A 14,830-nucleotide genomic window follows, 5' to 3' on the forward strand; every position below is an offset into this window, starting at 1 on the left:
TTCTCAGAAGCGTAACTTTTGATGGGTGAAACTAAACTTGATTAAACTTATATATTTGAAATCAGCATAAAAATATCATTCTTTTGACGTATTTATTGATACCGAAATTCCTCTTTTTTAAGTTTCGGTTACTAGTGAGCCGAGTCGCTCCTTACTCACAGTTTGTTACCACGAATTGTTTGATATCTAATATCATCACACTTCTATGATAACTGCCAAAAAATGTTTACTAAGCTGTTCTCGAGATGGAGGAAAAGGGTCAGCATGTATATTTATACACACTTTCATTGTCCTTTTCTACATGGCTCTAATGATCCTCCTCCAGGGTTGCCATGCGGTGAAAAAATCACGTAGATTTTGGTGATTTTATGGTTGATTTAGTGTTTTTTTGTTTAGGTAGCAAAAAAATCACTAGAAATAGTGATAAATCATTAGGGTGGCAACCCTGTCCTCCACTTAAGAATAAATTAAAAAAAAAATTCCGTAAATAGTTTCCATAAAAAAGAAAGCTAGCCTACATGAATATTAGAAAGAAAATATAGAAATAACTAACCCAACAAATGGAGATTTGATTCACGCTCATACTTGAAAGTAAGACGGCCATAAGATACATGGTTGAGGTTCTTCAGCCATTCAAAATACGAAACAGTTACACCCCCAGCGTTGATGTACAAGTCGGGAATAATCAAAATGTTTCTGTCAATAAGAATTTTGTCTGCAGCAGGGGTTGTTGGTCCATTAGCTGCTTCTGCGATAATCTAAGGAGAACAGAGGAAAGAAGTAAAACAATAATAAAAATACAGTTAAAGCGGTAATAAAAAGCAAGAAGTAGAGACAATTTGACAGAAATAAAATTTCACTTTTACAGCCGGATTTCCCGTCACGTGATAAAAATCTAAAAACTTGTTTCTCCAGCTATTAAGATTCACTTTAAGGTCTATGTCCCCTCTGAAACAAGCACTTTCGAGACAAGCCTTCAGCTGATATTTGCACCAAAAGAAGATCGTCCCAAATGAGGTGAGAAGAGATCATACGGAAGACTTTAAAAGAAATTATGGATTTGTCGGAGGGGGTAAGAGTGAAACATTGAAAAGAATAGGGTAGAGGAGGTTGCGTAGCTGTGTTGACCTTAGGTACCTTAGTGCTACAGGGAGTTGTTAGTAGGTAGGAGTAGTAAAGCGGTGACTTAAAAGCTGTCTGGCTGCCGGATTTTATGTTGCACGATCAAAATTGTGAAATTTACTTCTTCTGCCGTTAAAATCCTGTTTGAAAAAAAAAAACAATACTGAATACTAATAAATTATCAAAGTAAAACGATAATAAATAGAGGGGTAAAGTTGTATTTTCAACAAGAGTCAAATTTCGCTTTGGTAGCCGGAACACAAAGGCGGATCCAGGACTTTTTAGGAGGGGGGGGGACAAAATAGGTTGATCCAATAAACTTGCATCAGGAGCAAGTTTAATTAACGCAAAATTGCGCTAATTAAGTAAATTACACTACTTTAGACTACGTTAGGGGGCGCGCCTCCTCACTCCCCTCCCCCTCCCCTGCATCCGCCACTGCCAGCACATCGCTCCTTCAGAATTAAAAATCAGATTCAAATGGATTGTAATTAAATACGTATTATTAGTATTATCTACGTATTTGCTTTGTAGAAAATTTGCTTTGTTTGCATTGTAGAGAAATAGAGTTGTAGCTGATCTCACGTCACTCGTTCAGGATCCTAAATCAATCAAAATTGAAAATCAGAATTAAATCAATCAGATTTGAAAATCAGGAATAAATTGACTAAAATTAAATACATTTTATTTAAGGAAGTGCCCACGAGGGGATTTAGAGGTTAACAACCCCCCCCCCCCTCTAATTTTTGTTCGACTCGTAAAAATGTAACAAAAATGCATACAAAATAATTGTTGATGCTTTCTGAAGTTTTTTTTTGTACCCTCCCCCCACCCACCAAATCATTTAGCAATAAGAACCAAAAAATACGTTGAATTTTGCGTTTTAGTTAGCTGGAAAGATTATTTTTTCGATTTTTGTTTTTCTTTTGTATATCTGTTTCTTTTGTATATCTATTTAAGAGTGTATATTTTTTGTAATTTCTTTTATTTATGTACATCAAGTTTATGTCCATTGTATTTTCTTTAATGTTTTTCTATTTGCGTAGTTTTGCAATATCACACTACATTGTATAAAGTGTGAAAGAAACTGTAGAATGGTTTGCTCAAGAGGGTCTTCGTTCAACTGGGAATCTAGATTGAAAAATTGCAAAGCACTATTAGCCAAGCTTCCTCTCCTAACAAATTCATATTCTTACTGTTTCCACCATGTTTTCCATTTAATTCACGTGTCTGGGAGGGGGGTCGTACCCGCTTTCCCGTTCGATACTTTGAATACCATTTTACAAAGTTTAGTATTGCAGTTTGACAAGAAGATCAAGGAGGCACACTTGTGCCTCTATAAAGAGGCGACCCACCACAATGTTAAGCGATTTCAGGTCCTAGAGGTCGCAGAGACGGCGGTGATCGCATTTTGTAGCCCAAGCTCAAACTAAGAAACGTGCAAAATTTCATCCTCCTCTGACTTTATCTTCATGGGGTAAACTGGGCCGGAATTTTCGACCCTCCCACCAAAGCTCCCCTTTAACGTTGTCCGATTGGGCTGAAATTTAGAGGTTAAGCTTTCCTAGGGCCCGGGACTTATCCTCGAAATTTCAGCTCAATCCAATCACTCCTTCCCTGTTTTCAAAAAAACAAATAGAGCCACTTAAACTTCATTTCTCTTTTTTTTTGTTATCCACGCTTACAGGCCACAGTTGGTAACTGATCTGGGTGAATGAGGACTCATTCGAAGCAGAATTCGACCTCTTAGGGCCTTTTGATATTTTCAGACCGAAAAAATCATCCCCCGAATTTAAATTTACGAAAAACCTCGTTTTCCTATAAGAGCCCGCTATAAGCGGGCTCTTATCGTTTCCCTATAGAGCCGCGAAAACGCGGGCTCGTTTCCTAAGAGCCGCCCGCAAGCTGTCAAATCAGCTAACAGTTAGTCAAGCAATAATAAGTAATAAACTCTACAAAAACCTGCAGAAATTATTTGAAAAAAACTACGTTTTCTAAAAAGTTAAAGAGGCTGAGTTACAAGGTTGAACCTTAAAACGTACAGGGATTAGGAGGCACAGTTGGGGGCTTCCGCCCCCAAACCCCCTGCTTTGGCAGCCTTTAAATAAAAAAAAAAGTTTTTTAAACTGAAAGTAAGGAGCGACATTAAATCTTAAAACGAACAGAAATTATTCCGTATATGAAAGGGGCTGTGCCCTCCTCAACGCCTCACTCTTTACGCTAAAGTTTGACTTTCTCATAACTCTTTTTTTTAAACAATAAAAACTTTAGCGTAAAGAGCGAGGCGTTGCAGAGGGCACAACCCCTTTCATATACGGAATAATTTCTGTTCGTTTTAAGATTTAATGTCGCTCCTTACTTTCAGTTTAAAACACTTTTTTTTTATTTAAAGGCTGCGAAAGCAGGGGGTTTGGGGGGCGGAACCCGCCCGACTGTGCCTCCTAATCCCTGTACGTTTTAAGGTTCGACCTTGTAACTCAGCCTCTTTAACTCTTTAGAAAACGTAGTTTTTTTCAAATAATAATCTAGAAGGGCGAGTATTCATCATACCCTTGTTGGAGAAATGTTGGAGACATCCTTTTTTCTTACAATAAGATTTTGACATGAAAAACAAGAAAAAAATAAAATAAATAAATAATAAAATTAAATAGCCTAGAAAAGGGAGGGTATTATCAGCCAGTGGACAAAAAAAAGAGACGAAAACAGATATTTCTGTAGGGACCTTCGCCAAGCCGTCTTTAATACTCTAAAAAAAGAAAAACCAACTTTTTGAAGGAAACTTCGAGTTTACTTCAAAAGGTTAGTGTTTCTTCTTCTTTTTTAGCATCTTCGTTGAAAGCACCTTTTTTAGGTTTTCATCGATAAATACTTTTTTTTAAAGAAGAAAATAATAAAGAATTGCTCCCCCTAAGCTATAATTAAAAAAACACATTTTACATTTTTCCCTGCATCTTCTTGAATTGGCGCTCTTGTCAGTAATTATTTCTATTTGTAAATAAAATTAAATGCTAACAATCCTGCCAACCGTTAGACAACCCACATTTCGACAATTGCATCTCGGTAATAAAAATCTAAATTATCAACACACTTAGATTAGGCACAGAATTAAAAACAACTTTCTCAAGAGGTCATTGAAACTGGTAGGATTTTATCACATACAAGTTGTTGTCAACATGTCACGATCGTTTTCCATTCTTTAAGAGATGAATACATTTTTCTTTATTTTTTCTTAACCCTAGAAGGGTAAGGTTTCGTAAATTTTACGATGCAAAAACACTTTTTCGCGGTTGCCATGGAAACAGCTGCATTGCGCGAACTGACCTCCCTGATATGCTAATATTATGACTAGCCAGCTCTTGTGCCGTCACCGAGGTTTTATTATCTGAACCGGTTGGGGAGATATTAAGGGTGAGTAGTAAAATTTACGAAAGCTTACCATCTTCGTAACTTTTTCCCCTATTTCAGGAATAAGGATTTTTTTATCAAAACTTGTTAATTAGTAAGCTTCTTCGGACAAAGAAGTTAGATCAGTTTTTTAATGTTGTTGACATGCTTCGTAGCAAATTTCCTGAGCAAATAGCACATGAAAATGCTAAATTTGGCTATTTTCTGATTTAACAAATGAGCAGCAAAAATTTTTCACACTGACAAATAGAAATGTAACGACTGACAACTTGTTTGCATCGATTCCGTTGCAGCAGACCTACTGAAAGAACCGTATCGACTGACTACAGTTGGTACAGTACGAAAAAACAAGAGAGAAATTCCGGAAGAGCTGCTTGTAAGCAAAGGGAGAATCACAGGAACCTCAATCTTCTGTTTCGATCGGGAGCTGACTAGTGTCTTATCTTCCTAAGCCATCACAAATGGTCCTGCTTCTGTCAACTTGCCATGAGGGTACCAGTACCATATATCCAACCAAGAAGCCTGAGATCATTGAGTACTACAATAACACCAAAGGCTGTGAAGACGCATTTGACAAAATGTGTAGTTCAATGTCAGCAGCTTGGAAGACAAACAGGTGGCCCATGTGCATTTTTTATGGGTTGATCAACATAGCGTGTATCAACAGTTATGTCATCTACTCCTTCCATATCTCCAAATCTGGTGGAAGACCACTTTCACGAAAGGATTTCATGAATGTTCTGTTCAAAGAGTTGACCCAGCTGCATATGACCGCTAGCTTAGAAACCCCCACTTTGCAGCGCTCGATCAGACTCGATATCAGTCAAACAAAGGAGGTGACATGTGAAATACATTCAGGAACGTCTGTGGAAGGGAGAAGAACGACCTGCAGCCTCTGCCCAGACCGCATTCGCCGAATGACTACCAATTTTCGCAACCACTGCAAAAAGCCGTTCTACGGTGAACACCGTGCGAAGTCATGCATACCATGTGACTCCAAGAAATGAAAGCAACCTTTTGTGCTGTGTAAAACATTATCTGAAGATCTGTTTTTGATAATTCCCACTTACTTTTAAAATATACTTAAGTGATGAGTTTTAAAAGTCAATGTTTCTGCAAGTAGTAATTTTTACGAAAGCTTACCATCTACGTAACTTTTTGGGAAGCTTACCTTTCTAGGGTTAATATTCAATAGCTTCAGTTCATCCAGCATTCTAACAGATTTAATAAATTTCACGTGGATAAGGCATACATACAGGGGACACGTCAGGGGATCACGAAATCCCCCTCCCCACCGAGAAAGGTGATTTTCCTAATATTCGTGTTATTCGGGACGCTTTTTGAGGGTTTCATCGATCCCCTCCCCCTCAATTGAAGTAAATTTATTCTAACATGCGGATCATAGATATAATTAACGTCTGGAGAGGATGGATTGTGATAATTAAGAAAAGATGCACCTTTAGGCCGAAATATCTTGGTTTTCCATTTTTTTTCCATACTGGGAGGAGGGAGTCCTAAAATGAACCATGGGGATAAATTTCACATGTCTCAGGCTGCATGATGAATGCCCAAATTGTACATTTTTGTAAGCTGGGCCCTTTTTTCGATTTTACATATCCATTTTTAGCTAATTTGCTTCGGTAGCCTGGCCGTAGCCTACTGCACCTTTGCACAATTTTATGTAATTTCTTTTTACGACTTCTTTAAGGAGGCTGATTTTGGGAACAGCTGATTGTCTCACTTACTTTACTCCACAGACCCAGAATTTGTAATGGCACTCAATTTGTCCCATTTCTGTTTACCAATTTCCGTCTTTTTTTACTTGTCCAGCTAATCCCAATTTTTCGTTTTTTATATACTTTTTTATCTTCAATTATTCAAAATCAGTGGATTAGCTGCAAACTCGACAAAAACAGGGAATAACTGTTATTTATTAAATAACAGTTATATACAATAACAATGTACAATATACAAATTTATACAACTTTGGATAAATACCAGTGGTATTGTGTCAAACCTCTTTGCGGGGGGTGAAAACCAAAATACTACCAAAATCCGCCATTTGATCAACATCTGGATAGTTGAAACCCGTAGGGAAAAACCGGAATTAGACCTTAGAAGACTTGGGTGTTTTTTTTTTTACAAGGCAACGGTGTTAGATGTGTCCATTTAGGTGTCCAGTTAAACAGGGGCGTAAATGCGTCAAAATCCTGGGGAGGGGGGGGGCAGGTGGAGCCAATTTTCCCAAATCAAGTGAAAATGACATTAAAAACTAAAATAGGCCGTTTAGTAACATAAAGGTACTATTTAGTACTTTTAAAGTACTATAAAGGTACTTTATAGTACTATATAAAGGTAACTTACAGTAAACTGATCTGTTTCTGCTGATGCTTGAATTATGCAGGTTTATCTTCATTCTGACAAGATTTTGGAAGAAAGTAAATTTCAGCTGGGGAGGGGGGGGGGTCAAACTGAGGTATTAGGGGGGCAAACCAAGGTCTGAGGGGAATTTCCCCCCCTGCCCCATAGCAAATTAAGACCCTGTAGTTAAAGGTTAGAGAGAGCCCAAGGGGCTGTTAGAAGTGTCCATCCAAACAAAAATAAGAAATTTGTGGGGTTTTTTTTACAAGTCAACGGTTCCTTTTCTTAAACAAGAGGCAAGAACCGGCTTGGCCAGATCAACTTCAGTTTTTACATATACTTTCTCTAAATATGCTAATAAAGGAGGTGATTAATCGCATTAATCAGTCCAAGTATTAATACATATAGACCATTGTGCCTAGTAACAACTAAAGTTGGAATTACGATCTCATAGACAAGCCGTAACTAACGGAGAGACAAGTATTATATAGGTTCGGAAGTATTATGTCTATGTCGATATTTAACGATAAATGTGATGCTACACCAAAATATTCAGACCTTTTCCTCTTTTTGCCCTTTTTAACCAAGTTGTCCAGTCCCACGTTGGGAATCATGGATCTACACTATACCAACTACAGACAGGACCTACCTTAGCCTGGATTCGGTGCGCATTTTCCTTTGTGATGACCTTTTCAATAGCAGCAGGGATTAATATATCACAGTTTTCGTAGAGAAGATTCTCGCCAGTGTATGGCTGTGCGCCAGGAAATCCAACAATTGTTCCATGTTCAAGCTTGTAGTCTTCTAATTCCTACAATAAAATAAGTCGGCATAAAATAAAAACAAAACGATTGATAATGTATGTAGTACTTGTTTTCATACATAGCTCCTTCTCGTATATTGAATAGATAAAAATCAATAGAGAATTGGGTTGAAGATAACCATGGGCGCCCATAAGCTAAATTCCAGGGGGGGCAAACTTCGTCTAATTGCTACTTTTAATGCTATATAATAGAAATCTCAGAACAAAAATATAAAAATAAGGCAGCATCATTCAGCCAGGGGGGGGGGCAAGAGCCCCCCCCTGCCCCCCTATATGGGCGCCCATGAAGATAACTGATAACAATTGAATCTAATCCTTCCTGCATACACCGCCTCCAAAAAAAAGACTGCATCTAATTCTAGTTGGTATGCAGGGCGGGCCGTAAGTTTTGAGATGGGTGGAGGGAGAGGCGATCCAATTCTCCAAGCCCCTTCCAAGCACTTACACAGTTAGAAATTGTCTGGTATATTCTGATGAAAATCTAAATTAAACGTAGTCTTTACACTTATTGAAATACTACACTGTCTGCTGAATCTCCTGCTTCTTTTATTCAACTTTGATTGCAACCTCCATCGCAATAAAATAGCTTACAGAGGGAAGTCACTGAAGAGTTTGAAACAAAATTCGAAAAACAAAAATCAGTAGCGAATTTCAAGCTTCACTTGGCTGGTAAAGCGTCTTATTAAAAGAATTGACATTACCCAGAATATGTAGAGGGGGGAGGGGGTAAAAATTTTATCAACTGGATGACAATTTTCACCAACCATATAACGGAAAAAATGGTGAAACTAGAAAAATCACGTTAGAATCGGTAAAGCTGCAGCAAACCGTTAAAACAGCTGTAGAATGGTGGCACTTACTGCCGTAGTTTTAAGGCCTTCGTTCTTACAAATGAGCACATCTAATTTTAAGGGGTTCCCCCTCCCCCGGGATAAAACGAAGCTGGCTTATAGGACTGACATGTGAAAATTATTGTTAATGCTGACTGAAAAAAACCCCACAAAAACAAGTTTTTTGAAAATTGACCACACTTCCAATGTCCTAGTCAATTTAATTCGATAAACTGTCATTAGTAATGGGGTCTCAGTTATGACTCTGCAAGGTTTTGAGAAATATTATTGATAAGCTAATTGATTTACAAAATAAAGAAAATAGTTAAACTTGGAGGTTGTTTTTAAGCCATGAGCGTAACGATTTGAATTTGGCGCTCAAATCACTAGCCAACAAAAAGTTTCTACCAGCGGCCTAGATCAGCCTTTCTTAGTCTAGCCGGTTCTTGTTAACTCGCAAAAACTAGTAAACTGCTCTTAGTTGATCGAAATAAATACCCTTAGTAAAGAACGATACAGCATTACTGCCCTTCGTAAAGACCAACTGTCCTTAGTAAAAATAACGCCAGCTGCTCTTAATAAAGAACGATGCGGCCTCTATGTATTCTCTTCTTTTTAAAGTGACCACTTCGTGCAGAAGACGGGGTTGTAGAAAGTTAGGAAAGACTCATTTGATTGAAATGCAAAAGTTCTAGTGCCCCTTTTAAGAGTCGAAAGTGATTGGATGAAAGTTGCAGTGAAATGATGGTTCTGAGTAAAGTAATACAGAAACTGGACTTGTTAATAAATTTGGCTAGGAGCGAGCTTCACTTGGACTATAGCTTTTAGCAAAGTGGTTCCCAGCATTTAAGCTAGATCACGTGCCAAATTGGAATTGCCGTTCTAAGTTACGATCTATTTGAATAGAAAATTTCTAACCACAAATAGACAAGGAGTCAGGATATAAAGTTAAAAACATCTTTTCATCACCGTATTTGGGCTTTAGACCTGTTTCTGAAGGTTTTATTCACCTTTAAAAGGTGAAAGGTATCGTACTTGAAATCACCTCATGTCCAACTTTCCAATTGCCAGTTCCAAAACCCCCAGGCACATACGCAGGAATTTGTTTCGGGGGGGGGGGGCAAATCCTTCAAGTCCCTTATTCTGTGAGAAGTATCAGAAAATCATGGAAAAATAATAAAAAAACCGTGAGATTTCGGGGGGAGGGGGCCGGGCCCGGAGCCCGCCCTCTACGTACGTACCAGAAAAACTCCTAGACTAATTTTACCCAATTTTCCTCGCTTCCAAATATTATATTGGTACTTGTCGGTTATTGGAAACGCATTCAAGAATTACGCTCATGTTGTTTCTCAGAAAACCGGTTTCATAGAAACAAAGCCAAGAGATGGATTATACAATGCACTGGACTTGTATAATTTGGGCTGTATATTTGCACATTAGGGGTGGGGGTTGGGGTTAGGTTAGGGCTAGGTTTCCATAATTTTATTTCGAAAGTATTATTTTATCATTATGTTTTGTTATTTTTCATTAGGATTAACGTAACTTCAATTTTTGGGTGTTTCCAATAACCGACAAGTACCATTATGTTCATTACAAAAAGAAGGAAAAAACGGAAATTACATTAGCGCGTTACAAATGCTTCTATTTTTGCCGTTGTTGATGAATTTATTGTGAGGAAAAATAAATATAAAAACGATGAAGTTCGCATCACAGTTTTCTTTCCTTCCCTATCAAATTTGGTTTTATATATCATTGGCCTAATTTTCAAATAAATAATTTAATCAGAGTAATTTAAACTGACCATGTGATCGTACGATAAAAGATTACAAGATTACAAGAGCATCTTGACTTTCTTGATTTCAGTCCAAAAATTGGTCTCCAGGATCAAGAAACAGGTTTTAAAAAGGCATTGGCATGTTGCCGGACACACCTCCAACGCAATATAATCTTGCAGGATTTTCAAGTTTCCACTAGCTTAAAATAAGAAGTATTTACGGAAAAACATCCCAAAAATGCAAATTAAATCCGAATTATGCAGTGGGGTTAACACAAGAAAATGAAGTGGAATGGGAGATGCGTTTTCAAGATACAGGAGGGAACGGTCTAGTTACTTTTCCAATGTAACTTGAATAAAAACTTGAGAGCCAAGTCTCAGGCAGACAAGGCCGTACCCAGGATTTTTTTTGGACGGGGTTTTACTAAAAAAAAATAATTCGGCGGGGGTTTGACAGAAAAAAAAACAAAAAACGCATACAAATTTTTTATGTCCATTTTGTTACGTTTTTACGAGTCAGACAAACATTTCGGGTGGGGTTGCAGGCAGACCCCTCTAACCCCCCTCTGGGTACGACCTTACAGGCAGACGACCGAGTTTGGGGATTGACAAACGACCGAGAACCCCTTGGAGTCGCAGGCGAACGGGGCAACCCATATTTTTCATATTGTTTGAGTTTACGCGTGGGTAAACGGTAGGAGTAACTATGACTCGGCGGGAGTAACTCAAATAGCCTGAGAATTTGCTTTTGGAGAAGCACGCCCGCTTAGTCTTGGGCAGGCGGAAACAATCAAGATAGAGGAGGAGACAATCTTGTTGTTTTTTCCAATAAAAATTCCCAAAAAAGCCCTTCTTCTCGAAAGACATGCCCCTGCCCCCCCCCCCCACACACAATTGGCGTCCCTGGAGTTGTGCGGGGTGCTATACGATAAGTAGTGGATTCGAACGATTCAGCTTAAAATCATTTGCTTTTCTTCTCATTAATCGTTTCTTTGATTCAATTATACTTACTATTGAGCTATTGAAATAACAAAGCAAATAAGTTTTTTTAAAATGAGGAATAGCATTGGTATATTGCTTTGGGTCATGAAATGTACTAATTTACATATTTGGTTGTTTTTTTATCAATTTGTTACATGGTTTTCACCACCCCCCCACCTAATATTTAAAAAACTTAAAAATTCACTTCCATTCACTATTTTTTTTCGTAGTATGACCTCGCAAATTCTCAACATTTATTAACTTTTGTATTTCGACTTACAATAAATTGTTATGCTACTACTCTTATTGTCAAGGGTGGATTCAGGGGGTGTTATAAGGGGCACGTGCCCCCCAACCTGACGGGGAAAAAGGTGCATAATTACAGAGGTGGAGGGACGGAAGTACCAATGAGGGCGTCCAAGTCTCGTTGTTGCCCACCAAACATTAATTCTGTATCTGCTCCTCACTATTGTCAGAAAATAGGTGATATAGGCTACAGGGACGTAGCATAGCATTAAACATAGCATATATTAAATACGTAACCTAACCTAGGTACCCCCCCATAAACCCCAAAAAAACAAATTTTAAATATTGTAAACGCAATGAAAACCACGCTTTGCGTTCCATTTCTCTATTGCAAATACCCGTTTGACGGGTTTCGTGTCTGGTTTCCTTGATACAGTTATAGCGTTGGGTACCAGATAGTGCACAAGTACCGAAGAACCAAAGGGAAGGTCCTTTTTGGTCTTGATTTGACCGAAAAACTTGCATCTAACTACAACTGTTCTTCAAGAGGAGGGGGTGAGAAAACCTAAAACGCTGCACTGTCTGCGTCACTGAATTCGGAACAGACGCGAAGGTTTGTTTTGGGAATGGGGTACAACTTTCAAAAGAGCAATAGGTGAACTATATGAAACACATAGGCAACTATGGAAAAGATCGTAAAATCCAAGAATATAGGGAAAGCGACTTCATTCCTAAGAGGTCAAAAATTCTTACTGAATTTTTCGAACCTCGTTGTGGATGACACACCGGACCTCTTTCAAATGGTTGCGTCTCCGAATAAATAACTTAAAATTTAATTTTTTACTTGGCTTTAACAAGAATTAATATAAAAAAAAACAAAGTTTTTCCGAAAATAAAGAGCGAAGTTGAAACTTAAACCGAACAAAAATTATTACTTCACAGCCTAGTTTTTTTTCTAAACGCGTGTTTTAAGTTTTGGTTACTATGGACTGTTGTTCGCTGTTACTAGGATGCAGCTATCGCTGCAACAATGATAGGCAACTAAATTCAGAGAAATTAATTTTTTCCTAAAGATTCACAAACTACAAAGGATAATTTAGAATGTTCTTGAAACTAATCCAGCCTTTTAACTTATAGATTCCATGACCAAGAAACAGGTTTAAAAGTAGCTGGCCAAATGCCGGACACACCTCTGACGCAATTAAATCCTATGAGAATGTTAGATCTTTTTTCACGCTTATAATTAGAATTCTATACAGAACAATGATGTTCTTTTCTAGTCCGTAGACCGTAGCCCAACAACTTATGGATATTCTATTCCAGCGACAATCAATATCTTAGGGGTACAAAAAACCATCAAAAATGTGTTTTAATGCAATTTATTACGTTTTTACGAGTTGGACAAACGTTTTTTGTGAGGGTTCAAACCCCCCCCCCCTGAATAAGGCCTTGCCAAGACTACATTATAGCCATACTTGTCGATAAAATTAAAATTACGCGCTTACAACGTCAATTATGTATGGCGGTTCGTCAAATTTCGAGTTGAACATTGTTTAACTTTCAAGCATAAAATTCTTGATTTACCAACCAAAGTCGAGATTGAATGCATAATTTTTGAAACGAAAAAATGCAAGCTTGAAAGAGCAATTGTCTATTTGCAATAGAAATCCGATAAAAGTTAAAAAGAAATATTATTATTAGGGGCAGTTGGAAACAAATTAGCGTTAGTGCAAACTTTTCAAACCAATTTCTTAAAAATTTAATTTTCCGCTATTGAAATACAAGTGTGGCGCTAAAATCAACAAAAATTTGGCGTTTTATCGACAGGGGTGACTATGGTGTGGCTTGAGCATTAGGCAGAGGCTATACTATGAACAATTAGTCAATTCAAGACTAATTTTTAGTCAATTCAAGACTAATTAAGTATCACGAGACGCAAGCGACGCGAGAGGTCAGTAGGATTACTATTTGAAACGGTCTTGGTTAGCTGTCAGATAAGTTACACCTGCTGGCCCTGGAAAACACAGGGTAACTCACAATAAGTGACGTCATATATAAACAAAATTCAATCTTTTCAAAGATATGTGAAAAAAGTAGGCGAAATTATAAGCAGAGAACAAAAAAGGATAGTAATTGTGAAATGTTAGGCAGCCTTCCGGGAGAGGGGGGTTCGTAAATAAGCTATAGCGGAGTACACGTGATAAACGTTGTCTGGTTATTCGCCTAGCTGTCTACCGCGTCTCAGTTGACAAGTTGCCGGATAAGCAATGGTGTTATATTTTACGGATTAAATTTGGGGAAGTTGATATTAATAGGAGAAGTCGGGTAAGGGGCAATCGAACGCTCTGGGACATCAGGATTATCGCTGGAAAGCACCCTTCAGCCAAAACCCCAACCCCTGGAACAAAACATGCACAGGATCAGAGTTAGCCTGTTGGTCTTGAGATAAACAAAGCAAACGTAAAACATGAAAAAATATAATGAACCAAGCACTTTTTTCACTAAAACTACCTGGCTCAACATATACTAAATTTTCTTTCAAATATCTTCGGTTACAGCTAACGCCAAAGCTGTCTTAACTTTAAAAGACGAATACAGGAGAAAAAAAAAATCTAAAATGCGTTTATAAAAGTAAAAAGTAAAAAAAGTAAAGTGCGTTTAAAAAAGTAAAAATGATGGTTTTTAGTTTAGCCAGGGGCGGAGAAAATTGACCCACGGACACAACGGCAGTAGAAGGCTTTGGGGTATACTTTAGTTTCATTATTACCATGGTAAAGGAGAAATATACCCAGGTTAAGAAGCATATCTTAGGGAATACCAATGTGAAATCACTGGAGAGGTTTTCCAAACTGGTGTATGCCTTAAGTAATCGTTATTAGTGCGAATTTAAAATAGCGTGTTAAAAAAGAGATTACGAAGTAGCTTAAAGTCTAACTACCTCTTGGCTCTGAATGAATGAAGATAATAATTAACAATAAATGTTTCATAAAAAAAAATTCTTTTTGAAAAAATAACATTCACCCACTTTCGTTAATCGTGTACATCAGAGCGCGAAGCGAAGCAGGGTGATAGTGGCACAATCAGGTAAGTGGTGGTTGAACTGTGCCACACGTCGTGACCTAAGATATATTATATAAGTGGGGAGTAGGCCATCCCTCGACTTTACTTGTTCGCTGACGCAACAGTCATTACGGTAATTGTTGTAGCCCAGAATTTACGTAGCAAATATTAACCTTCCTAGTTTATTGTGCCAATTAAGTAATCGTACAAAATTGAACCCTTTTGTTT

The 14,830-nt window shown here is 37.8% G+C and overlaps 1 protein-coding gene across 1 annotated transcript in view; it reads right to left on the reverse strand.

Moving 5' to 3' along the window:
• Window positions 1–14,830, reverse strand: part of Gdh (glutamate dehydrogenase, mitochondrial) — a 39,897-nt gene that overhangs the window by 9,076 nt on the left and 15,991 nt on the right. The window contains exons 7-8 of the mRNA XM_089099282.1: window positions 7,538–7,699; window positions 554–758 (exon numbers count right to left, since the gene is read on the reverse strand). Coding sequence (XP_088955408.1) covers window positions 554–758; window positions 7,538–7,699 — 367 coding nt within the window. The remainder of the gene's footprint in view (window positions 1–553; window positions 759–7,537; window positions 7,700–14,830) is intronic.

Source organism: Artemia sp. Qi Xiang Cuo, chromosome 13 (assembly GCF_049724085.1).
Source record: "Artemia sp. Qi Xiang Cuo chromosome 13, ASM4972408v1, whole genome shotgun sequence".
NCBI lineage: Eukaryota > Metazoa > Arthropoda > Branchiopoda > Anostraca > Artemiidae > Artemia > Artemia sp. Qi Xiang Cuo.